Source organism: Myxocyprinus asiaticus, chromosome 50 (genome assembly GCF_019703515.2).
Source record: "Myxocyprinus asiaticus isolate MX2 ecotype Aquarium Trade chromosome 50, UBuf_Myxa_2, whole genome shotgun sequence".
Lineage (NCBI taxonomy): Eukaryota > Metazoa > Chordata > Actinopteri > Cypriniformes > Catostomidae > Myxocyprinus > Myxocyprinus asiaticus.
Genome location: NC_059393.1, coordinates 5,428,994 through 5,456,403, shown reverse-complemented (window position 1 = coordinate 5,456,403; position 27,410 = coordinate 5,428,994). Strand labels below are relative to the sequence as shown.

The following is a 27,410-nucleotide window of genomic DNA, read 5'->3' as shown; positions in this document are numbered from 1 at the left end:
ATTGTTCACTTTCATCATGCTTTTATGTGAAAAAAGATATACTTAATTGATTGTCAATATGAAATGTGTTGTGAATTGTATAATTTTATACTTTTACTTTACGTAATTACTTAAAAGTAAAAAAATAAAATAAAAAAAAAGGATGGAAAAAAGTTTCTTACAATGCATGTACCATACTGTAACAAGTTCTTAGTTTGGGGTAAGGGAGGAGTCAGGAGACAACGAAGCAGGTTCAAGGTCAGACTTTTTATTGTCTTTCTGCCTTGTGTACACAATCGACGGTAACCTTCGATACCAAAGAAATAAGACAAACTGAGGAGCACTATAAACATAAACAAACACACTATTTCTCTCCCTGAATACGGGCTGTCGTGCTTGGTGAACACACCCTCTGATGCTTCGGCATGCCTTTTAAGCCTTCCTCCACTATCACTATAATGAGAGACAAGTGACGAGCCTTACCGCTCTCCCTCTCCCGCAGACCAACACATGACACGTACATTTCTCAGGTATGTTGTGCTTAAGTTACTAAAGAAAGATAACACTAGATAAAAAGTTATTTATCAGTATATACAGGCCTCTAGCAGATCTTTGAAGACAGGCTACAATTGCTCATGTCTTCACCCTGTGTATCACCAATTACCTAATTATATGAGATACTGTACTAATGTAATGTCTACTGTAAGTTTCTCCCACACATTAATCTTGCAAAAGCATGACCCTGAGTCTTTTTCTTTAATAGATGCCTAATTATTTTGCTATACAGTGGTGCTTTAACAGTAAGCACACAAAATACTAAAAGATCTACAAAGTATGCTTTTTCATGATTTGTATCTGTTTCTCTCACAAGTAAACATGTTTGAATAAGGTACGAATAATAATACGGCTATTTGTTCAGAATAGCACATGACCATACTACTACCCTACTTAAAATAGTCTACATTTATTGACATATAGTTTCTTAGTAACTTGTTTCTAAAAAAAAAAAAAAAAAAAAGGGGGAAAGCATGCCCATGGAGTTTTTGAACTTGAGCTCTTTCATCATTCTTTTCCGAAGTTCACAACAGTGACAAGTTGTGTAAGTAAATTAAATTAATTTGGTAATACTTTACAATAAGGTTCCATTTGTTAAAATTAGTTAACGACATTAGTTAACAACATTAGCTAACATGAATTAACAATAAACAATCTTAATCTTAATGTTAATTTCAACAGATACTAATACATTTTTTAAATCAAAAGTTGTATTTGCTAACATTAATCAACGCACTATGAAATACCATGAACAAACAATGATAACTGCATTTTTATTGACTAACTGTAACAAGGTAATAGGGAAGGAGGAGGCGAGAACCGGCTTAACAATATAAATAATAGTAACTCTCACTCTCGAACTGCCGCCTCTGGTCGCCTTTATCCCTCTGGAGGGTTTGATTAGCCTGATTAGGGGCCGGGTGTGCAGCATCACGAACCAGCCCTGCCCTCCTCCCTGCCACACTAACATTAGCAAAGTTTAATAAATTCTGTATATATATATATATCCTATATTTAAAGAAGTATCAATTCCCTTTCCTTCATACGGCAATGTTAGAACATATGTATATACACAACCGGTCAAAAGTTTTGGAACACTTGACTGAAATGTTTCTCATGATTTTAAAAATCTTTTGATCTGAAGGCGTATGCTTAAATGTTTGAAATTAGTTTTGTAGACAAAAATATAATTGTGCCACCATATTAATTTATTTCATTATAAAACTAAAATGTAATAAAAAATAAAAAAAAGTTTTTGAAATTGATGACTTGGACCAAATAAGAAAATGTCAAGAGTACATGTCTGCAAATTCTAGACAAAGGGTGACTACTTTGAAGATGCAAAAATATAACACAGTTTTGATTTATTTTGGATTTTGTCCATTTATGTTATTTCATAGTTGTGATGACTTTACTATTATTCTAAAATGTGATAATAATAATAATAATAATAAAGAATGAGTAAGTGATTCAAAACTTTTGTCTGGTAGTGTGTGTGTGTATGTGTGTGTATATATTAAAGTATATATATATATATAAAATCTTAGTGTTTTTAAGATTATTATTTTCTTTTCAGTAGGTTTACAGTAAATTACCAACAATGAAGTCTATAAAATCCCAAGTGCAGTTTATTTACATAAACGTGAAATCCAGAAACCATGAACAGTAAACATAAACATGAACTAAACTAGACTTGACATAACTTGACATAACATAACTTGAAATAACTTGACCTGACTTGACTAGACTTGACTTGACTTCCAAACAATGTTACAACACACAGAACTCCAAACAAGATAAGGAGACTGCTAACAAGCTAATGAAACAATGAACCAGTGGGGACAAGACATGGGAAACACATGACAAGATGACAATGAAACAGGAACAAACATGGCATGGAACTATTTTACCAAAATAAAAGACATGAACAAAAACACATAAAACCATGACAAAAGGTGACATATTAACTCAAGATCAGACTGTAATCTGGTATTTGGTTCTGATCTTCTGCATGCACACTTCTGGGAAATTTTTACTAATTTTCAGCTCTGTGAAAAATATCTGTGAAAATAAATGTAGAAAATTAATAAAATTACTAATTATTCTCCCATTACTACTAATTTATGATCTTGCTTATTAAAGGACTAGGTCGCCCAAAGTTTAAATTCTCTCATCATTTCATTAGTATGCTCGTCTGAATCACCATTCACACTGAGTTCATGTTTTGTCCATAAAATGAAAGTTAATAGTGACTGAGACTAAGTCAACATCCACACCAATCCGTTTTCATTTAAAAACTCGTTTTTCAGTTTTCTAACGCCATCATTTTGCAAAGTATCAGTATTGGAGAGTGTTCGTTTTCGGTGGAGGAAAACTGTGTTTTAATTTGTTGGATGAGAAACGTAATAATTCAACACAAGTATATTTGCACACGGTACAGTTTCTTAAGTTTCCAAGTCCAAGTGGGTTAAACTGGCAATTACTGAAAAATTCACGTAACATTTAGATTGAAAAAAAGACAACATATGATTCTTTTTAGAAGGTTTACAGAAAATATCCAAAAATAAAGTCTATAAAAAAACCGAGCTAAAAAGAACTAGATAAAAGTCACTAGCTGTTTTGTGAGCCCTTGTGTGGGGGTGTCATTTATAATTTTGTCAAAAAAAAAAAAAAAAAGTGACATACTAACTTATGATCTTACTGTTTTCATGAGGTTTCTGATCATCCGCAAACACACTTCTGGGAACTTTTTGAAAATATTCAGATCTGTGTAAAATATCTGATAAAACTAATAATTATTCTCCAATTACTAAAATTACTGTTACTAAAAGAAAAGGTAATCCAGAAATGCAAATTCTCTCATCGATTACTCACCCCACTTGTTGTTGTTGTTGTTGTTGTTTTGTTTTTTATGTGAAAAAAATATACTTCATTGGTTGCCAAATGGAATGTGTTGTGAATTTATTAATTTTATGCTTTTACTTACTCTATGTAATTACTAAATTTTTCCCACTACGTAATTACTACCTTTTTCCCACTTTTAGTTTTCAAACTTTGTTTAAAAAAAAAAAGTTTCTAATAATGCATGTACTGTACATGTCTCGTGTAAGTTATACTTAAGTCACAAAAGAAAGATAATATGAAAAAAAACAACAACAATTATACAAAAGTTAATAATGAAAGCGAAGAGAACGGGGAAAAGTAAGGAAAAGCGAAAAATAAATATACACATACTGTAACAAAACATTGTTTTGGTTGGGTGGAATCTCATATCGCAACTAAGAACAGTCCAGTCTGCTTACTTTTGCACTCTGAGGCCAACAGAATTATGCAAAGGAGAATAAAGAAACAGAAGTTCCCTTTCAGGTCGGTCACTCGACGTTACGTCAATGATTGACACTAGGGTTGCTCCTGAGAGCCCCGATCTTTCTGAATGTTTTCCATCACGCCAATTTCATTGGCAGATGTCTTTCGAAGTCCCGTCTTCCTTGCTCAGCAAGCATATACAGTATAAGGTGGGTCGGAAGACAACCTCCTCAGAACGTCTCCTTCAGAGTCGAATTCGGATCTCTCTCTGTGGAACACACCTTCGGTCTTTGTTATGAGTTTTGCACAGAGTTCAGCGGACAGAGCCCTCTTCTGGAACACGCAAATTGTATCCTTATATTTACAAAAGAGGATTGCTAACCATCTTGAAAATATACTGTTCCCTTTCAAGTCAGGCACTTTGATGTGGTCACTTCTGAGAGCCCCGATCTCTCTGAATAGTTTTACATGCCATTTTTAATTGACAGATATCTTTCGAAGCCCCGCCTTCCATGCTCAGCGAGCATATATAAGGCCAGGCGAAAGACAGGCTCGTCAGAACCTTCTCCTTCAGAAGGATCTATCTCAAAGAAATCAAGCCCTTCGTTGTGAGTTATGCACAGATTCAGCGGACAGGATTATCTTCCTACCTAGCAGTGCAAGGTTTTCGCCTACGAAGTTCAGTGGAAGATCTTTTATTCCCTGGGTGCGAAGTATATCCTTATGATTATCAAAAAAGGAGTGGTGTCCCTCTTGATAAACTACTGTTTTGTGTGTTTACAATTTAGCATTTTTTCATACAAACAAAATGCAACAGTCATGATATATACATCCTTTTCAGGATAATAATCACAAGTGTATTTTCTGTGTATTTCCTGAATTATTTCTGTCTTTCAGGCTTAGGCAGCGCTCGCACTGAAGCAACATTCAAAGATGCAATGTATTCTCTAAGAATGCATGAGCATTAACACACTACGTTCACGATAGGTGTTCTTTTCGAAGATCGCTGCCACATCTACAGTTTCCCGTAACACCTCCTCTGTGGAGCACAGACAGGTGTTGTGTGAGACTCAGACATGGAGCGTGGAGAATATAAAGAACTGTGATTCAAACTAACAACACATCAGTGGTGAAATATATAGAATAAACCAGAGAGGAGGTTGGTGGCATCCAGTGTTGAATTTGATGCACCATCTTCCCTTGCGGTGTCAAAACACCTTAAATCCATCCAGGCAGTTCAAACTTTCCCAGCCGACTGACTTACAGAGCTGACCTGCTCTCACATCAAGGCATTCACCCATGAGTCAGGCTCCGATAGGTTCGGACGACTTAACTTTCGAGTGATGAAACGCAAATATGCAAAATGTTGTACGAAATCAGAGGAGGTAAGGATGCAAGGCTATGGATTGCCCTGAAATGACCCAACCAGTATTGGTTTCCAAAGCTTTTGGAGCTGATGGAAGTTCCGCAATGGGAATTCAAATGGGGGAGAGATGTACTCTCCCAGGCGCAGGGTATGAGCTGGCATCCACAGCTGGAGTTGTGGAACCTACATGTTTGCCCGTTTAATGGAACACGTGGGAAATAGATGGTTTGTCGCACACAGTGCTTGACACAATCTCACAAGCCAGAGCACCTTCTACCAGGCGCTCTACTCACTAAAGTGGTGAGTTTTTTTCAGACTGGTGTTCATCACAGAATGAAACCCAGCAGATTGCTCAGTAAAAGTGATGCTTTACTTCCTGCAAGAGCGCTTGGATGCAGGTTTCTCCCCATCAATGCTAAAAGTATATGTTGCAGCTATTGCGGCATACCACACCCCTGTTGGAGGCATTTCGATGAACAAGCAAGAGACTAAATTTTTGTAAAGGTGTGGGGCCTATTCTTGGTGCTGAAAGCACCACACAGCTCTCCATTTGAGCCACTGGAAACATTTGAATTGTGTGCTCTCTCGTTAAAGACTGCATTAATACTGGCCATGGGGGATCTCCAAGCTCTAACAGTGCAAAAAACTCCAGTTTAGATTTTGGTCCATGTTGCCTAAAGCTATTTTAAAACCCAAAATAGGCTATATTCCTAAGGTTTTATCCACCCCCTTCACAGGTAATAACCTTACAGGCTTTCTCTCCCCCTCTTTTTTGGTCGGAGAAAGAACGTTTATTGCACATTCAGTGTACGTGCCAGCTTAGACTGTTGAGATAACTCTTTGTATGCTTTGGAAGTCGGTCCAAAGGCAGAGCAGTCTCTGAACAGAGGCTGTTCCACTGGGTCATAGATGCTATCAAATTAGCATACAAATCACAGGGCTTGGAATGTCCTGTGGGGATTAAAGCCCACCCCACAAGAGGCATGACTTCCTCTTGGGCATGGGCAAATGGCCTGTCTGTTAGGCAGCAGGTTGGGCTTCCCCAAATACGTTCGCTAGATTTTATAATATAGATGTTTCCTCCCTGTCTTCCCAGGTTCTTTCTGTGAAGCGGGATTGAGCTCTCATCAAGAATGAGAAGTGCTGAAGCAATCGCATTAAGACACAAATTTTGTAACTCCCCATAGCAGTTACAATTTAATTGTCTGTTAAAGCTTCCGTACAACTTCTTTCTCAGGTGATAAACATGATAGCAGTTTAATACTGCCCTAGTGGCATGAATCTTTTTATAAACTACCCGTTTGGCTAGTTACACTAAACTCCCTTCGGAAGATTTAACCCCTTCCGTACCTGCAAGAAAGAAGTGTTCCCTTTTGTCAAACACCTCTTGTCATGTGTTTTGTCAAACTTAATGAGTTGGTTGTGAGGTTCTGACTCTCTCAATCTTGATGCAAGAGATCAATCCTATATCAAATTATGCAGCACCATTGTGTCTGCGGGACAGTATTACCTTAGGAACGTGTGTTAGCCTCCCAGTGGTAGCTATCCCGTTATTTTGGTCCTATATATTAGAATATATTTTCTATCAGTAAGATCTTTTCCATGAGTAAGCCCTTTCTCCATGGCAAAACAGTTCATGTTACCAATTTTAGTCTAACAATTTATTCCTAGAATATATACAAGAAGAAGTCTATAAGAAAGTGTCTTCCCCACAATTTAGACCCTTTTTTATTATTACTTTAGCCAATTTTCCTTTCGGAAAACAGATATTGTAATCATTCTAGTCTAGCAATTATTCCTACAGTACACAAAAGAAGTCTAAGCCTATATCTTTTAAAAGAAAGTTGGACAAGCCCTTTTATATTTTTACCTTAGATATTTTTCTTTCAGAAAAAACAGCTATTGTTATCATTCTAGTCTATTTAATTTTTCCTAGATTACACACAGGAAGCTTTTCCTTCATGTCTCCATTTTTAAAAAGCGCTCCACACTGGCGAGCCTTTTTTCCTATCACCTCATTACTTTCCAGTGCTGACAAAACAATTATAGTGATCATTAATCTAGTGAGTTTCTCCTAGATTCCAGGTTGGAAGATTCTACTCGTCCTCTGATCGGTTTAAGGTGCAAAGGTTGGTGGCCCCTTTTATAACCACGATCAAAGGACTGTGAATTCAGTCCTCTCTCCAAATAGTTCATCACTTCACTTGATGTAAGTTCTGTGGAGAAATTGGCTACCCTGGGACTATTATATTGCCTCCTTTTGGGTAAGATATATTTATTTAGTGTCACTGGTGTGTCACTCACTGTCTCTGACTCTTTCCCACTCATGTGTGGAAGCGGGCTTTCTGCAAACTTTCTACCACATTTTTTTGGTAGCAAGCGCAGCCAAATCAGTATCGTGGCACTGTGCTATAGAGAACCCTAGTGTCGATCATTCACATAACGTCGATTGACCAACATAAAAGGAATAGTCTATGTTACTGTTGTAACCCCAGTTCCCTGAAGGAGGGAACAAGATGTTACGTAGCCTTGTGTAACGGGAGCCAGCTGATAGATAGCTGTGCAATGTGTATAAACCTCACTCTCCTGACCTCAAGAGGTGCACTAGTGACTGATGCTAGAGGCTGTAGCCTTTAGCCTCCTTGTTAGCGCACCCACCTCCCATGCCGAAGACGCCGGTTTGAGTCCCGTATGGAGCGGGTAGAACAGGAGTGTCACAATGGTGCCATGACCCGGATGGGAGTGAGGTTTATGGGGGTGAGTGTAACGGGAGCCAGCTGATAGATAGCTGTGCGGTGTGTATAAACATTCTTCAGAGAACCAGGGTTACAACAGTGCTCCCCAAGACTTTGGATTAAGGACTTCCATCTATCTGTGAAAAGATGTATTTGAAGTATTAATTGACTTTTTTTTTTTTCTTCATAACATACTGTAGATCTCTCTTACATTCTGCATCTATTCCTCAGTTGTTGTTGGTTCTTTCTTGAGCAATTTAATTTTAATTTTACATTTACTTTATTTTACTTATTTATTTTTTGGCCACAGCCAGAAATATTTGTGACCTCTCCTGATGCCAATTTAACTTATAAAATATATATCAGAGAATCTCTAGCTAAATAAACATAGTTTTTCATACATTTGTACCAAATAAATTTGTCCAAAAATGGTCAATTTCAAAATATACTATTTGTGGTGTTCTGAAGAAATGACCATTAAATTTCTCTCCATAAGTTGCAGTTAGTCACTTTATGTGTTTCAGTGTATATCTCTGATCAAACATCATCAGTCATTTCCTGTTAGAGTTCTTTCACCCATTTCTCCCATACATTATGTGTATTGCCTTTCTTCATAGCCCCTTAAGCTCTGTAAATGCTGTTAGTTGGTTAAACACATTTTTACCATTTTGTGTGTCAGTTAAAATATTCTCAAATAGTAAGGGATTGCCTTTTTGTTTACCATTTTGAATGTTTGAGTAGGTAAATTTGAATCTAAATTCTTTTAAAACTTGTTCAAAGGATTTGAATAATTAATCATCTAAAAGTTGGTGAATATATTGGGAATTTAGCCGAGTCCAATTTTTGAAACCAGAGTCTAATCATAAATCTTAAATCCGGAAGCCCCCACCCTCCCTGGGGTCTTGATAACAGCAATAATTTGTAATGCACTCTTAGTCGCCACCCTTTCCAAATTTACCCAGAGATTAAATTATCCAGTTAAAAAACATAGATAATGAAGGGGACAGATGAAGAACCTGAAAAAAAAAAAAAAAAAAAGCCTTAATAAAATATTCCTTTTTATTGCTTCCATTTTGCCTGAGATTGAAATGGGCAGAACAGTCCAGCACTGAAGATCAGCTGTGATTTTATATATCAGTTTAATATGGTTCAGTCATACTGCTAGAACATAAACAGACATACTGTGTTAGTATGAGGACATGCTGCTGCTGCACAATTAGACATATATACAATCCCATGTAGCAGATCTTGACATGTGGAGCTGGGGAGGAGGAGAGTTTCATAGAAGTGAAACCAGCTTATCTGCAAAACTGAGCAATTTAAATGATAGACAATGAGAGAGAACTGTAGTTGATTGGCTAAAAGTTTACAGGTGAAGAGTGCATTCATAGCTAAAGGACATAAGGAGTGGAGCTGAGACATTATATTAAGTAACCAACGAATATTATTTTGCAGATGCCATCCAATTATAAAACCTTTCTGTTCGACATGTTTTAAGGTTGTTATTACTGTTTCCACGCTTTTACCTAAATCGAGGTCAACACCTTACAATTCATGTTGAGAAGTGCTATGGGTCTATAGGCAGCACAGTCAGTTGGGTCCTTCCTTTCTATATGGATAACATAAATTATGGCTTCTTACCATGATGATGGTAGGTCATCATTCTTATAGACATGAGAATATGCCCCTGCCAACAGTGGACTAATTTGGTTACAAAAGGTTGTATAGAATTTGTTTGTAAAGAAATCTGTTCCAGGACTTTTTTTTTTTTTTTTTTTTTTTAATCGTAATGTTGCATAATTTAATCTCATTTATAGTGATGGATCCATTATTTCTGACTCTGTAATACTCATCTTGGGTAAGTTCATTCCTTTTAAGAAATGCTTCAATTCCTGCTATACCTACAGTCATTTCTTTTCAGAGTACAATTCTTTTTAAATATTTCAAATATATCTGATATTTCCTTTGGTTTAAATATGAAGTGTTAACATATTTGGTCTTCATTTTTTGTATTGTATAGTATAAAGCCCCTTCACTTTCCTAAATTGGAACACACGTAATCTACTTGCTCTACTACCATGTTTACAGAACCTTTGTTTTAAAAATCTTAAGTTTTTAAAGTTTAAGTCCCTTAAACCTTTTCGTAAGTAGCTCATTCTACTCCCTTTTTGCCTTAAGTTATGTTTTCTGCTTGTGTTATTATTCCAAAATGTGAACTCTCTTTTCAAAATCAACACATTTAGCTGTTCTTCCCTTCTTTAAAGCTGATGCACCTACAGTTATTTTGACTTATCCCTTCCTACATCTCAAAACACAGAAATTTGAGCATGATCTGACAATAGACGATGTTCACCATCGGCCGAACAAGAACTTGTTGCAAAACCATGCCATTCTATGCCAGTCTGGGCAAGCTGACACGGTTATGGTTTCTTGTCCGGTGTGGTGCTTTAATGTACCTAACAATAACGTCAGTTGGTGACGCCTACCGAGATTGGAGTGAAAGCACTGTAGAGAATGATCGCATTTTCCAGTTTATAGGACTGCTTTTTTTCCCTGCTTTTTTATTCTGCTAAAGCACAGGAAAGAGATGTTCCAGGTCTCAAAAATAAAAGCAAAGAGAAAAAGGTGAGAGGTTTACCATCATGTCCTGAGGAACTGTGCATGCCACTGGACACGAAAACACTGAAAGGGAAGAGTTCCCAGACTAGTTAAAAAGTGTCACAGTATTTGAGGGAAAGACACAAACACAGAGGGGCAATAAAGGGCTTTTATTACACAAACAAAAACAGAATCCAAAATACAAATCAAAAGGGAGAGAAACCAACAAACTAAAAACTAAACCAAGACTAGACCAACCGATAAACTAGAGACAGAAACTGACACAACAAACTCACAAAACAATCCAGCAAGGAACAGAAGACAATGGAGAGAATAAATAGGAGAAGGGTAATAGGAAGCAGATGCCACTGATGATGAGATGAGTGGAGTAACGAGCTGTAGTCCTGGCAACAGAGCTGGTGTTCTGCATGTTTCACCTGCAAAACACCATAGGGAAAGAGAGAGACACACATAGGCTGTGTCTCGTTTGGAAGGCTGCGTCCTCCGGAGGTCGCATTTGTCGGCCGCATACGTCATCGAGGCTGTCTCATTTCAGAAAAGCGAGTAGGACACTTCGAATGCAGCCTTCGAATGCAGCCTTCGAATGCGACCTTCTTTCACGGGAATTCGGAGGATGCATGAGGTGTATCCTTCGTGGGCACTCACAACCCACAATTCTTTGCTTCAACGAAAATGTCTAAAAAAAATTGCCCGTAAATATGGTGTTCAAACGCAAGGAATGTTAATTCCCAAGTTGAAGTACCTTAGTAGATGGGTGCAGAGTATATAATATGTATAATTATATTAATATATCATTCAAATAAAGTATTAGACTAAAAGTACAACTGTAAAATCTATTTTCTTTTCTCTTTATATCATTATAACTCTCCTAAAATTTACCTCATACATTCCCTTCCAGAGGGACTTTGTTCCCTTCTCACTCAAAGCACTTGCACTTGTTAAAGAGTAGCATGCTGTCATAGCAACCATGGTATGTTCCATTTCCGTTTGTCCTAAAGAAGTCTGTCTCGTTTAAATGAGATTTGTTTAAAGGAGGACACTCGGTATACTGCAGCCTTCAAAGGACGCATCCTACCTAGCATGTATCCTTCCAAATGAGACACAGCCACAGACATGTGCACAGACAAGACAAACAGACAGACAGAGGAAGAGGAACTATCTTGACAGGGTAAAAAAAAAGTACATTTATTGGCAAAATATTATAAAACTAATATAATCAGGGGTGTAGATTCTGGGGAGGATTGGGGATGGGAGGGGGGTTGGGGAGGGCTTTAAGTAAAACTTTGGAGAGGGAGAAGCTTTTTACACAACACAATTCACGTGGCGAGATTTGGAATTATTTTAGGTTTTGCCTGATGGGACCAGGAAAACCGATCTGCCATGAATGTCGACAAAAGGGGGAAACATCAGCAAGCTTATTAAACACCTTCAGACACATCCCACTGCATCTGCAGAATGCACACAAATTAGTGCCACTTAATTTAACCTAAATTCTTTATCGTAACCTTTACAGTTCCCTATCTGTCACTCACTCAACGTTGGAGTCGATGTAGTGACACTAGGGGTCACTCTTGGGAGCCCGAGACACCTCTGGTCTTTGATAAAAGGCCAATGAAAATTGGCGAGTGGTATTTGCATGCCACTCCCCCGGACATACGGGTATAAAAGGAGCTGGTATGCAACCACTCATTCAGATTTTCTCTTCGGAGCCGAACAGTCATGTTCATTGAGCTGAATAGCACTGTTCATTCACCTCTGCTGGATCTGACAGCGCATTTCAGCGGCTTCTCCCTCCTCTGCGCTGGTGCACTGCAGAGAACGCCCCTGGGCACTTCGGCAGAAAAACTAGAGAGAATATCTTCTGAAAGAGCATTTTTCCCCTCTAAAAGAGTATATTTCTCTAAAAGAGCGCACACACGGAACGTCTTTTTAAAGACGCATCTTTCTAAAGATGCCTTTCCGATCATGTGTTATTCCTGGTTGCAGTCGTTTTCTCTCAACTTCGGATGGTCATGATCGCTGTCTTTCATGTCTGGGCGCGACCCACAAGGAGGCAGCGTTTATGAATGGTTCATGTTCTCACTGCGAGAACATGACCATGGCAACGTTGCGGCAAGCCACCCCAGCGGCTCCCTGCCTCGGTCCTCCTACCTACGGGTATGAGGTCAGCGCGGCTAGCACTGGGGGCGATTTGGGGACCTCAATGGGATCGCCTCCGCCGGGTATCCCCCCGTGGACCTCCCATTCCCCAGCACGCTCATCTGCCCCAATCGGGCTTCCGGATGAGTTCGCCGGCTCGTCGCATGGCGAGTCTGGCTTCTTGTTCGGGGCCCGCAAAGATGATGAGCTCTCGAGCACAGCATCGGAGAGCGGGCTTGTCCAGTCGGACGCAGAAGCCTCAGCTGGTCTTCCCCCTTCGGGGACGGTCGCCCAGTTACAGGCCAATGCCGAAATGACGGACATGCTTTCCCGGGCGGCCGCGAGCGTCGGGCTAGAGTGGAACCCGCTCTCCCCTGAACCCTCGCGGCTTGACGATTGGTTTCTGGGCTCGCTGCGCCGCTCAAAACAGCCGTGCCCCACTGCAGTGCCATTCTTCCCGGAGGTGCATAAGGAGCTGACGAAGTTGTGGGAGGCACCTTTTACTGCCCGACCCCGACTCCGCAGTTCCCCCGCTCTCACTACCCTCGATGGCGGGGCGGCCAGGGGCTATATGGCGATTCCCCCGGTGGATAAGGCGCTCGCGGTGCACTTATGCCCGCAGAGCGCCACCACCTGGCGTGGACGCCCTAAGCTCCCGTCCAAGCCCTGTAGGCTCACGTCATCCCTGACGGCTAAGGCCTACACCGCTGCTGGACAAGCCGCTTCTGCCCTGCATGCCATGGCTCTCCTGCAGGTCCACCAAGCCAAGGCACGGAAAGAACTGCACGAGGGTAGTTCCGCCCCAGATTTGATGCAGGAACTGCGCTCGGCGACCGACCTCGCCCTCCGGGCGATGAAGGTCACGGCGCGGTCTCTCGGGTGGACGATGGCAACACTAGTGGTCCAGGAGTGCCACCTGTGGCTCAACCTGGTCGAGATGGGTGAGGCCGACAAGACACGGTTCCTTGCTGCCCCCATTTCCCAGGCGGGCCTATTCAGCGACACCGTTGAGGACTTTGCCCAGCAGTTCTCGACAGTAAAGCAGCAGACGGAAGCAATCCGGCACATCCTGCCCCGGCGCGGCTCAAGATCCCGCACCCCATCTGCTCGTCGCCAAGGGCGTCCCCCTGCGGTGACTGCACCGGCTCCACCGCAGCCCGCCCCTCCGGCCCGGCCCCGGCGTGGAGCCCACCGCAGGAAGCCGATGCCACCCGTCTCACAGCTGGCACCGAAGAACCCACAGAGGTCCTCGAAGCGCCCCTGAGACGGGCAACCCAGGGATGAGGGAACCCACTCACGTGGAGCTGGTAGAAAGACCACTCCATCCCCCGGTGGAGGGGCGGGTGGAAAATCTTTTGTTCCCTTTTTGTTTGATTTCGCCACACGCCCAAGTGGCTGCGGTACCCAACAGTTCAGCAAAAGAGCGGCTTCCTTCCTCCCTGGGTCACCTACCCGGTGTGTACGGTCGTCACCACGACTACCGTCCATGGGCTTTTTCTTGCAGGATTGGCGCTCCAGCGGTGCCCTTTTCCACCCCTGAGCGCCCAGCTGTGGCACACAGCTGCCCCCGATGTGGCAGCCTCCACGGGTTACGAGGACAGGCCTCTTCCTCCCCCATCTCAGGCTGTTCCGGGTGTGGTCACAAGGAGCCAGGTAAGTGCTTCGATGTCCCTAGACTCAGCATGGCCAGGACATGCTGTGGCACCTTGTGCTCTGCCCCGCCGCGAGGCCCCACCTGCCGGTACGTCCGACGACGTTGTCCCATTGGTCCCCCTCACGCGGAATTTGGACGTATGGCTTGCGCTTCCCAATCCATCGCGGTGGCTGGTCCAGATCGTCCAATTAGGCTACGCGATTCACTTCACCAGGCGCCCACCCAGGTTCAGCGGTATTCACTTCACCTTGGTCAAGGGCAAAAACACTGTTACCCTGCGCGCGGAGATCGCTACCCTCCTACGGAAGGGCGCGATAGAACCTGTCCCTCCAGCCGAGATGAAGAAAGGGTTTTACAGACCCTACTTCATCGTACCGAAAAAAGGCGGTGGGTTGCGGCCAATCTTGGACCTGCGAGTACTGAACCGGGCTTTACACAGACTCCCGTTCAAGATGCTGACGCAAAGACGCATTCTAGTGAGCGTCCGGCATCAAGATTAGTTCGCAGCGGTAGACCTGAAGGATGCGTACTTTCACGTCTCGATCCTTCCTCGACACAGACCCTTCCTGCGGTTCACGTTCGAGGGTCAGGCGTATCAGTACAAAGTCCTCCCTTTCGGCCTGTCCCTGTCTCCTCGCGTCTTTACGAAGATCGCAGAGGCTGCCCTTGCCCTGTTAAGGGAGGTGGGCATTCGCATTCTCAACTATCTCGACGACTGGCCAATCTTAGCTCATTCTCGAGACATGTTATGCGCACACAGGGACCTGGTGTTCTCACACCTCAGCTGACTAGGGCTTTGGGTCAACTGGGAAAAGAGCAAGCTCCTCCCGGTTCAGAGCATCTCTTTTCTCGGTTTGGAGTTGGACTCAGTCTCCTTGACGGCGCGCCTTATGAACGAGCGCGCCCAGTCGGTGATGGCCTGTTTGAAGGCGTTCAAACAGAAAACAGCGGTTCCACTGAAACCTTTTCAGAGGCTCCTGTGGCATATGGCATCCTCGGTGGTGGCCACCCGCTCGGGTTGATGCATATGAGGCCGCTTCAGCACTAGCTCCAGACTTGAGTCCCGAGACGGGCATGGCACCACGGGACACACCGCATGGCCATTACATCAGTCTGTCACCGTCTTTTCAGCCCTTGGACTGACCTCTCGTTTCTACGAGCAGGTGTTCCCCTAGAACTGGTCTCCAGGCACGTCGTGGTTATGACAGACGCCTCCAAAATGGGCTGGGGCGCTAATTGCAACGGGCACGCAGCCGCCGGCCTCTGGACGGGTCCGCGACTGCGTTGGCACATCAACTGCCTCGAGTTACTGGCAATTCTGCTCACCCTGCGGAGGTTCCGGCCGTTGATCCAGGGCAAGCATGTGCTAGTTCAGATGGACAGCATAGCAGTGGTAGCATATGTCAACCGCCAAGGCGGTCTGCGCTCTCGCTGTATGTCACAACTCGCCCGCCGTCTCCTCCTCCGGAGTCGGCAGCACCTCAAGTCGCTGCGAGCCACTGACATCCCGGGCAACCTCAACACTACAGTGGACGCGCTGTCACGGCAGGTTTCCCTCAGGGGAGAGTGGAGACTCCACCCTCAGGTGGTCCAGCTGATTTGGAGTCGATTCGGTTGGGCACAGGTGGACCTGTTCGCCTCCCAAGAATCCTCCCACTGCCCGCTCTGGTATGCCCTCACCAAGGCTCCCCTCGGCATAGACGCGCTGGCACACAGCTGGCCCCCTGGCATTCACAAATATGCGTTTCCCCCAGTGAGCCTGCTTGCACAGACCCTGTGCAAGGTCAGGGAGGACAAGGAGCAGGTCGTCCTGGTAGCACCCTACTGGCCCACCCAGACGTGGTTCTCGGACCTCACGCTCCTCGCGACAGCTCCCCCCTGGCAAATTCCCCTGAGGAAGGACCTTCTTTCTCAGGGATGGGGCACCCTCTGGCACCCGCGCCCAGACCTCTGGAATCTCCATGTCTGGTCCCTGGACGGGATGCAGAAGACCTAAGTGGCCTACCACCCGCGGTGGTAGACACGATCACTCAGGCTAGGGCCCCCTCTACGAGGCACCTGTATGCCTTTAAGTGGCGTCTATTCGCTAAGTGGTGTTCTTCTTGACACGAAGACCCCCATAGATGCGCAGTCAGATCAGTGCTTTCCTTCCTGCAGGAGAGGCTGGAAGGGAGGCTGTCCCCTTCCAACTTGAAGGTGTACATTGCTGCCATAGCAGCACACCACGACGCAGTTGACGGTAAGTCCTTAGGGAAGCACAACCTGATCATCAGGTTCCTAAGAGGCGCCAGGAGGCTGAATCCCTCCAGACCGCCCCTCGTTCCTTCATTGGATCTCTCCGTAGTTCTTCAGGGTCTACAGAGAGCCCCCTTTGAGACTTTGCAGTCAACTAAGCTTAAGGCACTCTCCTTGAAGACTGCCCTCCTGACTGCGCTCACTTCCATCAAGAGGGTAGGTGACCTGCAAGCGTTCTCTGTCAGCAAAACGTGCCTGGAGTTCGGTCCGGGCTATTCTCACGTGATCCTGAGACCCCGACCGGGCTATGTGCCCAAGGTTCCCACCACTCCTTTTAGGGACCAGGTGGTGAACTTGCAAGCACTGCCCCAGGAGGAGGCAGACCCAGCCCTGTCGTTGCTGTGTCCAGTGTGCACTTTACGCATCTATTTGGAATGCACGCAGAGCTTTAGAGTCTCTGAGCAGCTCTTTGTCTGCTTTGGTGCACAGTGGAAAGGAAGCGCTGTCTCCAAGTAGAGGATCGCCCACTGGCTCATTGATGCCATAACCATGGCATATCTCACACAAAACATGCCGCCCCTGGTAGGGCTATGAGCCCATTCTACCCGTGGTGTGTAGTGGCTTCTTGGGCCCTGGCAAGAAGTGCCTCTCTAACAGACATCTGCAGAGCAGCGGGCTGGGTAACACCCAACACCTTTGCAAGGTTCTACAACCTCCGGGTGGAACTGGTTTCATCCCAGGTAGTGGCACGCAACACAAGCGGATAAGCCTGGGATAGCCGGCCGGGTGTATCGCTTGCACATAGCGCCTTCCACCTCCTTTTGAGCTGAAAACGTGTGCCGTTAATTCCCAGTAGTGTTCAAAAAATTTGTTCCCTGGTTGACTTCCTCCGAGCCCTGTGGCAGTCGAGTTTTCGGAGAGACTCACTGGCTGCCCAGTACACACGCTAACTAAGAGCCCTGTTCTGGGGTAGGTGCTCCGCATGTGGTGGTTCCCTGTAAGGCCAAACCCCATGCGATCTATATCTTCCGCTAGTTCATTTCCCTGCTGGCAAACTGCGTCTTCCTTGGGCAGAGTCCCTCTGCCCCAGTCTCCATGTTTGTAGTAACTCCTCCCCCATTGGGCAGGATCTACCTTGAAGGCTCTCCACTTGGTTGGAAAGACCATGTGACATATTTTTCAATTATCTTTATAATATCTCTTTATTTTTATGTTACCAACAATCAAATAATCACAGAAATAATGGAATGAAAGTGTAGAGCCGTTGCCGATTGAGCCGGCTGTTTTGATGCGACAAAGATTTTATTTTATTTTTATTTTTACATCAAACTAAGAATGTATTAGGTTAGTCCATTTGACCCTTCTCCCAATTCATCCATCAGTTAATTACACCACTTCTGGAGCAACAAGTGGAATGGCTAGTTTCTAAGAATCACCTTTGCTATGAAAAACTTTGTTAAGAATGAACACACTATCGTGTGGTATCGTGATACTGCTTGGATCATGATACTTTAGCTGGTATATTATCATAAGATATGATTATGGTATCGTGACAACCCTAGAAACAAATGAGTTACCTTGCAAATTGACAATCGTGGCTCACCACGGTCTAGAGCCATTAGCAAACTGTGCCAAGAACTGGCTGAGAACAGTTTGTAGTCATGCTCACAACTGTTCGGCCTGATGGAGGAAATGATTTGTTATGAATTTTACATTCCAAAATATTATGTAATTTATTTTTTAGGAGCAAAAAAATAATCTATCCTGGAATAAGATGCATACAGGTGAAAATAGAAAGTATCATCCCTTTCTCTTCAATGAAGGTGTTTCCAAAGTCTACAGAACCTAATTCTGTGCAATTGCACTTAAGAGCACTACTCATTGTGGAAAGAGGTACTTCAGATGATTCCAATCCAAAGGGGAAAACACACAATTAAAATTGCCCTCAGTGATAAACCGACTATATGCTTTTTCATTTACCAAACTTAAGATTTTGTTAATAAAATGGGGATCATTGTCATTAGGTGCATATACAGTTGTGCTCAAAAGTTTGCATACCCTTGGAGAATTGGTAATATATGTACCATTTTTAAAGAAAACATGAGTGAGCAGGCAAAACACATTTCTTTTATTTCTTATGGGATTCATATTCAACTGTAGGTTATAACAGAATGGCACAATCATAAAACAAAACATGGCAACAAAGAAAAAAATGAAACGACCCCTGTTCAAAAGTCTGCATACCCTTAGTTCTTAATACTGTGTATTGCCCCCTTTAGCATCAATGACAGTGTGCAGTCTTTTGTAATAGGTGTCTATGAGGCCCCAAATTCTTGCAGGTGGTATAGCTGCCCATTCGTCTTGGCAAAATGCCTCCAGGTCATGCAAAATCTTTGGTCTTCTTGCATGAACTGCACATTTGAGATCTCCCCAGGGTGGCTCGATGATATTAAGGTCAGGAGACTGTGATGGCCACTCCAGAACCTTCACCTTTTTCTGCTGTAACCACTGGAGGGTCAACTTGGCCTTGTGCTTAGGGTCATTGTCATGCTGGAAAGTCCAAGGGCGTCCCATGCGCAGCTTTCGTGCAGAAGAATGCAAATTGTCTGCCAGTATTTTTTGATAACATGCTGCATTCATCTTGCCATCAATTTTCACAAGATTCCCCGTGCCTTTAGAGCTCACACACCCCCAAAACATCAGTGAGCCACCACCATGCTTCACAGTGGGGATGGTATTCTTTTCACTATAGGCCTTGTTGACCCCTCTCCAAACATAGCGCTTATGGTTGTGACCATAAAGCTCTATTTTGTTCTCGTCACTCCAAATTACAGTGTGGCAGAAGCTGTGAGGCGTGTCAAGTTGTTACCGGGCTTTTTTGTGGCATTGGCGCAGTAAAGGCTTCTTTCTGGCAACTCGACCATGTAGCTCATTTTTGTTCAAGTATCGTCGTATTGTGCTCCTTGAAATAACCACACCGTCTTTTTCCAGAGAAGCCTGTATTTCTCCTGAGGTTACCTGTGGGTTTTTCTTTGTATCCCGAACAATTCTTCTGGCAGTTGTTGCTGAAATCTTTCTTGGTCTACCTGACCTTGGCTTGGTATCAAGAGATCCCTGAATTTTGCACTTCTTAATAAGTGATTGAACAGTACTGACTGGCATTTTCAAGGCTTTGGATATCTTTTTATATCCTTTTCCATCTTTATAAAGTTCCATTACCTTGTTACACAGGTCTTTTGACAGTTCTTTTCTACTCCCCATGGCTCAGTATCTAGCCTGCTCAGTGCATCCACGTGAGAGCTAACAAACTCATTGACTATTTATACACTTAGGCACTAATTGCAATTTTAAAAGCCACAGGTGTGGGAAATTAAACTTTAATTGCCATTTAAACCTGTGTGTGTCACCTTGTGTGTCTGTAACAAGGCCAAACATTCAAGGGTATGTAAACTTTTGATCAGCGCCGTTTGGGTGATTCCTGTTATCATTATGATTTAAAAAGGAGCCAAACAACTATGTGATAATAACTGGCTTTATATGATCACTACCCTTAAATAAAACACAGTTTTTTTGCATGATCAGTCATATTTTCAAAATCAATGCCAAAATTTCATAATTTCTGCCAGGGTATGCAAAATTTTGAGCACAACTGTATATTAATCAGTGACATGATATCCCAAGATATAGTGCAATTTATCAGACTTGACCACCCCTAATTATATTTACATTTTGAACAAACATTGAAGTGACCTATGAATTAATATGGCTGCCCTCCTTCGACAACCAGAAGGGTTAAGAAAAGCAAAACACCTGTGTGTCCCACGATGGTCTGACCTATGTCATGAATGCAATAAAAGTGCTTGCTCATTTAGCCCAGCTTTCAGAGAGCAGATCTACATGTGAGCTGTAATTAATTACTTGGTCATTAATCAAAGTACGTAACAGTTTTATTATGTTTAACTTTTAGGTCTTTATTACTAACACAAATACATTCTTTGCATTCATCACTAAAAGTATATTTCTGCCTAACTTTGCTCTGTTCCGTTTGGACGTATTGTTCTATTGTCATGTTTGGATAAGGCATGTGTCCCAGTGAGGCCTGACTCAACTTTGAGGGAAAGATAGCCTCTGTTTTGTTTAGTCTAATGATGTCATTGCAGGGACTGTTTGAAGTTTTGAGATCATGTGACTAAGCCAAAGGAGCTGAGCTCAATTGGTATCTAAAAAGAGACTCATCTCTGACCCATTTCTGCCCACCAACTTGACTTGCTGTTTTAAAAATCATGGCTAGTCAACCACATATTCAGCGTCGCCCCTGGCAGCAATGGCTCACACCACACCCACAGCCAGGGAACGGCCTAACCAGAAACACCTGAAGCTCATCAGCTACTCGTTAAGATAGAGATATAAGCCATGCTCACACCATTCCGGGGTGAGCTTGTCTCAAGCAAGGAGGTTAATGGTCTTTGTTTTTTTCTCCACAGACTCGGACTAACACTTCCCTGGATGCCGCTCCCTACTACGAAGAGCACAACAAATCCCCCATTTTCCTTGCCCCGGCCCTCAAGCCAGGCGCTGAGGTCACGGACCTGAATGCCAGTATTGCCAGCTTCCCCGCAGAGCCAAACACTCCTGGAACTCCATCCCAGCATTTCTTCGGCCCTAATTCTCTACCTGCACCATTCTTTGCACTGTTCATGTCCTCAATAAAATTCTCTCTGGGGTAGTTCCCCGAGTGTTTTACTGCATCCCTCCGTCTGTGCTTCATTCATTCCGCTACACTGGTGGAGAATGCGGTATAAACAAGCGATTATTGTTTTGCATATAATTTGAGTATCTTGTGTCTTTGAATTGCTGTATTTATGTATGAAAAGCTTTGATAAATAAAATATTTTAAAAAAAAGAGTTTATTGTGCAAAAACAACATATGGTACAGTAAATATTCAAAAATAAAGTCTATAATATCTGAAAAAGATTGAGCTGAAGATAAATGGGAAAAAAATCATCTTTCATTTTATGTTTTTCCACACATGTATGGTGTTACTTTGGCCTCATCTCTTTCCATAGACAACACTGATGGCTACATATATGTGTGTGAATGTACTGATAGTCATGATTTCAGCATGAACATTTTATATACAGGTTTTATGCACAAATACAGTGAATGTATGCTTAGTAAACTAGACCCAGTGTGTTCTGAACAGCAGGACATTTGTCATGTATCCCAAAAGCCATAAACCAACGATTAATTGAATTTTTTAACAAATTATTCACCAGTTACTGGCTATACAAATTCAGTGCAGTCCTACATACTGTATGGAAACAGCACCTCACCACAGAAACCACCATATTTTTACTTTGGGTTTTTCTGCACATTTCTTGTGCTTTGCATTTTGTTTGGTCATTTGAGATTACTGAATACATAAGATGTATTATGAAATTATGTCTACTGTATGTTGATACCATTTTGTTTAAACAAATTAATTTTGGTATATATATTCACAGGATGCTGACTGTCAGCAGAACTCACAATTCTTTGTCTTCACACACATAAGAAACTGATGGCTGCAGTATTGCATTCAAGACCACAGGTAAGATAGTTTAGTGTTGTTTGTTGTCTAATGATTAGATAACATGAAAAATCACATATTTTCAATGAAATTTATTTTTTTTTAATCAACAAATAACTATTATAGTGTATATTGCAGTGATTGTTAAAATCATCATTACAGGTTGCTGGATTTTCTGCCAGTTTTCAGCAGGTTCAGCTTATTATCTACTGTCTCATCATACAGTGTAAGTTTGAATTAGATTTTCATTACCAATCAATTTAATGTGTTGTAATCACAAAAACAGCTGTGTGTCACTCACATAGACTGAATGTATAAACCAGCTTTCAGTAGGCTAAAGCAAAATATTTCAATTAATCTTCGCCATGATTATCTTTGGTAACACTTTTCAATAGCTCTTGTTAATAAGTCATTATTATTACAATATTTACATTATACAATGCTAAACAGATCAGTAGCTTGTGTATATTCAAATATAAATGCAGTGGGGTCCTAAAGTCTGAGACCACATTGAAAATCTAGGATTGTTATATTTTAACCTGAAAATAAACAGAGAGAGTTTTAGGATTTTGACATGTTTAAAACGAAGAAACGTTATGACAGTAATTAAAACAGAAATATTTAAGATTTTTCACTATTTTTGGTTACTAATCAAATATGCAAATTTCAGTACTAATTCAGATCTAACTGTTTTATCTAATTCTATCTAATTCAGTTATGCCTTATTAAAAAAAATCAGTTTTAACTATTTGAATATAAACAAATAATTTTTAATGTTATTAATGTAAGTTAAGTTACATTATAATAAGTTTTAAGTGTTAAAGTGTGAATTTGAAATTTGGACAAAACAGAAAAAAATGACCTTTAAAAAAGGTATTAATGTTCATCAACAAGTTATGAACAAACAGCATATTGACAAGCAAAGAATTGCTTTTTACATTGCCTCCTATCAATATTTTATTTAATGAATTATTTTATTCCTACAGCTCTATTAATCAAATCTGTAGGGACTATTAACTGCTCAGAACCCACTACAGATGCCCTCTTAACAGCTCTGAGAGCGAGTTTCTTGGGGAAAACTGAAGTGAGGCCGGTTTTCAACCTGAGAACTCCCACTAACATCAGTTTGAGTTTCACTCTGTACGGGATTATAGATGTGGTAGGTTTCTTTAAATTCTGCATTAATCTTGTGAGTCTGTGAATGACCACATTACCAGTGAGTGGCAATGAAAATGCCCAAGGTGCTGCTCAAGGTCACAAATGGAAATTTTTCCTTGTGCTCTTTCAGAAACTTCAGACACTGAAGTTTGTTTGTTGCTATGTTCAGTTGATCTGTGAATGGGGTTTCGAAATTCTATTGATACAAAATTTGTAACAAAATTATAACATCATTGGCTACAATCTGATTTAGGGCTAGACCTTAAAATTGTCCCATACTTGAAACTGATGGTGACTTATTTTGCAATAAAGTAAAAGGGGCTTGATAAAAACCCTGTAAACTCTTATTTGTTTCATTCTCAGGATGAAAAAGCACAAGTACTGGACACTTTCATCTGGGTGTATTTGGTAAGTCCTTCTGTAACTTTAGGCCTTTTTCAACAAGTGTGACTTAATTAACTTTTTTAAATAATCATGCAAATCAGGAAAAATTCATTAAAGCTAAAAGTGTGTGATTTCTGCACTACTAGCGGCACAGAACGAAATTGCTAAAATATTTATTGTTTTCAAACATATTTCCTGAACATTTCCCCATCTTGCATTCTTTGGACAAACAGTTCGTCCCTCCCAAAAACTAATTCCATTGATTGAGTCAATGATGTTATGTCCGGCCCTGCTGGGTTGCTCAAACAGTCTGCAATTCTGTTTGGCTAGTGGTGCAGAAATTACACTTCACCTTTAAAAAGGATACTTTTTGTTTTATAGTTTTGGAATATTGAAGGACTGAGCTGGGATCCTGATAAATGCGGGACAGACAGAATTTCACTGCCGAGAAAAAAGCTGTGGATACCTGATATTGTCATTAATGAATTGTAAGTTCAAAAGCATCAGAATGTGTTCTTAAAAAAAGTGGTAACCTGTTTATATATACATAAGAATTTATCTTCCACTTGATCTAATCTATCAAAATTACTTTTGCTGGTGTACCCTTATTTGTCAGGTTAATTTTTTTAATTATTATTATTTAAATAAAACCAGTGCATTTACATGTTACTACATGTTTCTAGGTCACCTCTAAAAAATAAAGATAAAATGTACCTTGATTTAGTGTTAACATAATGTGAACAAACTGTGAAACATTCATCTTAGTTCTAAAAGATAATAGGTCTCTCAGGGTAATCTCATTAGGTATTCATACCGTACGTAAAGTGTACACCTACATTTCTGTATGTTTGAATAGACACTGAAACTTACAATATCAACTAGGGCTGTCAATCAAGTGCAATTTTTAATCAAATTAATTACATGATGTGCTGAATAAATTAATCAAATTAATCGCAATTAATGACATAAACAAATATTTACTGAAAAATGCCCCCCAAAAAAGTTAATTTAGTATTCAATGTATAAAATTATTATAACTATTATATACTGTATGATAAGTATTATAATTCATATAATTCAAATACATACATAATTGTGGCAGCAAATATGTTAAGCATTTAGACAATGTGAAAAGTGGCTTTAAGTGTCAAAATATTATTTTATTTCCATTTCATTGCACATAAAAGTATGATTGGTCTACTTATGTCTGCACTATTTTTAATTGCTGGCTTAAGTTGTTGAAACACCTTACTGTTTTCAGCGTTTCTAGTCATAAGCGCTGTGTTTTTAGGATGCTGTGTCAAGTTAAACAGTCTGAAACATTGAAAACACGTTTAGAAATCCCTGCATTCTGTTGTGCTCGGCCCAGCTTGTGGCCTGTACAGCTGGAGTTGCCCTGACTGCCCCCTACTGCCACAATCCCATCCAAATGAAAGAAAATGTATGTGTGCTATAACCACACTTTACTTACAAATACCTACGAAAACTAATGAGATCAAGTTGGCATTTCTTACTTTATTCAGTGATTTCAAGAATTAATGAACTGACTTTTACTTGCCGCTTTAAATGCTTAAATGAACACGATGAATAATAGGATGAATACTCTGTCACCTAACAGCCATTCCGAACATTCATCTCTTTTTAATTTAAAGCATGGATGAAAATAAGTCCCCGGACACTTACTACCTCTACGTTTATCATAACGGCCAGGTGATGGATGATATTCCATTTCATGTGATCAGTTCCTGTAATCTGGACATCTACACTTTTCCATTTGATATTCAGAACTGCACATTCACTTTTAATTCGTACCTGCACTCTGGTAAGTCAGCTTGACCAATGGGGAAATTATTTATATATTACTCATACCTTTGTGACCACTAATCTCTCGTTTGGATTTTCTTGTCTACAGTGAGTGATGTTCAAATGCACTTTCATGAACCTGTTGAGGAAACACTCAAAACTTCTTTAAATGTGATGAAAACTAAGGGAGAATGGGAGCTAGTCGACATCCTTGCTGAAAAACCTGAGATTCTTTTTCAGGCTTCGAATAACTCATGGGATACACTTATTTACTATGTATAACCATTCTACCATTGTTACAATACAATTTGAATGACTTGAGTACTTTGTTGTTGTTAAATAAAAAATATAGTTGTGTTTTAATTAAATTCTAATAGAAATTGGTTCAATTTATTTTTTCCTACATTAGATCGTCCTCAGGCGTCGGGCCACTCTGTACATTGTAAATCTCCTGATTCCCAGCTGCTTCCTCATTACTGTAGATCTGTTTAGCTTCCTTCTGCCGCCTCAGAACGTGGATCGTTCTGCCTTCAAGATGACCCTCATTCTGGGATACACAGTGTTCCTGCTGCTTATGAATGACTTGCTGCCCGTCACAGGAAACAACTTACCTCTCATAAGTATGTATATAAAATTGTTTATATAGAACCAATGTTTAAAGGAATTAAATGCCCATAAAGGAAAATTCTGACAATATTTACTCATACTCATGTCATTCCAAACCTGTATGCTATTTTTTTTCACTTATATTCAATCTTTTTGTAGACGCGTTTTTCTCTCTGTGTCTGGCACTGATGGTGGCAAGTCTACTGGAGACAATTATCATCACTAATATTTTGTGTGGCTCCAGTTGCTATCCGCCATTACCTGAGTGGGTCAAGGTGCTTTTCCTCAACTATCTCGCCAGACTTGTTCGTTTAAGGAAGAAACCAAGTGAAAACTGTGAAGGTGAGTCATAGATCAAGGTTAGATCAAGTAATAGCTCCTTAAGGTAACAATTGCATGTTACCACTTTTTACAGTGTAGATCACATTTATTTCAGCAAGTTTTCTTGTATTTACAGACCGCAAAAAAGAGACCAATCACTGTGAACAAGCATGTGAAATCCCACAGAGTGAAACAAACTTGAAGAAATCTGCTTCTCTACAAGAACTAAGGAAGATCAGTCAAGAGTTATTGTACATCCGTCAGCAGGTCGCTAAACATTTTCAGACCGATCAGAGTGAAGATGAGTGGGTGCATTTTGGTCAAGTCATTGACCGCTTGCTTTTTGGCATTTATGTTCTCTTTCTCTCAGTAAGTTTCTTCACTATAGTGGTCTTTTGGGTGTACTGGTACAATTTAAGTGCATCTTTGTTATGAATAAACCTAAAACTATATGGGAATGAGAGCTGTTGAGTATGTATGATTACTAAACCTGTGCATACAAATTGCAACTTGGCAAATGGAATCAAATGCCATGTGGTACTACTGTAATGGTGAACATTTTCAGAAAATGATTGGCCTAAGTTTTGTACTTTTATATTTGTTTTCTTCTATTGTTATTTTGTTTGAATATTATTAATCACAAATGAATAATCATTATTTACAAGTTATTTACATTATTGCTTATGCAGTGGGGTCCAAAAATTTGAGACCACAATGAAAATATGGGTTTTTAACCTTTTTAATTTGAACTGGAAATAAGCACATTTTTAAGATTTTTTAAAAATTGAAATCAAAGGAACATAATGGCATAAAACTAATATGAAATATTTAAGATCCTGTGCTATTTTTAATAATGATAATAGCCCAATAACTGAATGAAAAATATATCACAGTAAATTAGAAAAATGCACAATAGAAGTGGTACTGAAGCACACCATATTATGTTATAATATCAATGACTAAGATTGAACATAAAATGA

General features: G+C 41.0%; 1 protein-coding gene across 1 annotated transcript; it reads left to right on the top strand.

Annotated features, from left to right (window-relative positions):
- Window positions 1-456: 456 nt before the first annotated feature.
- LOC127438872 (5-hydroxytryptamine receptor 3C-like) lies at window positions 457-27,410 on the top strand. Its single transcript, XM_051694789.1, has 12 exons — window positions 457-509; window positions 21,073-21,384; window positions 22,094-22,179; window positions 22,321-22,384; window positions 23,145-23,317; window positions 23,680-23,724; window positions 24,082-24,188; window positions 25,353-25,526; window positions 25,617-25,779; window positions 25,913-26,123; window positions 26,269-26,451; window positions 26,567-27,410. The coding sequence occupies exons 3-12, from the start codon at window positions 22,150-22,152 to the stop codon at window positions 26,863-26,865; spliced, it is 1,449 nt and encodes a 482-aa protein (XP_051550749.1). The 5' UTR covers window positions 457-509; window positions 21,073-21,384; window positions 22,094-22,149; the 3' UTR covers window positions 26,866-27,410.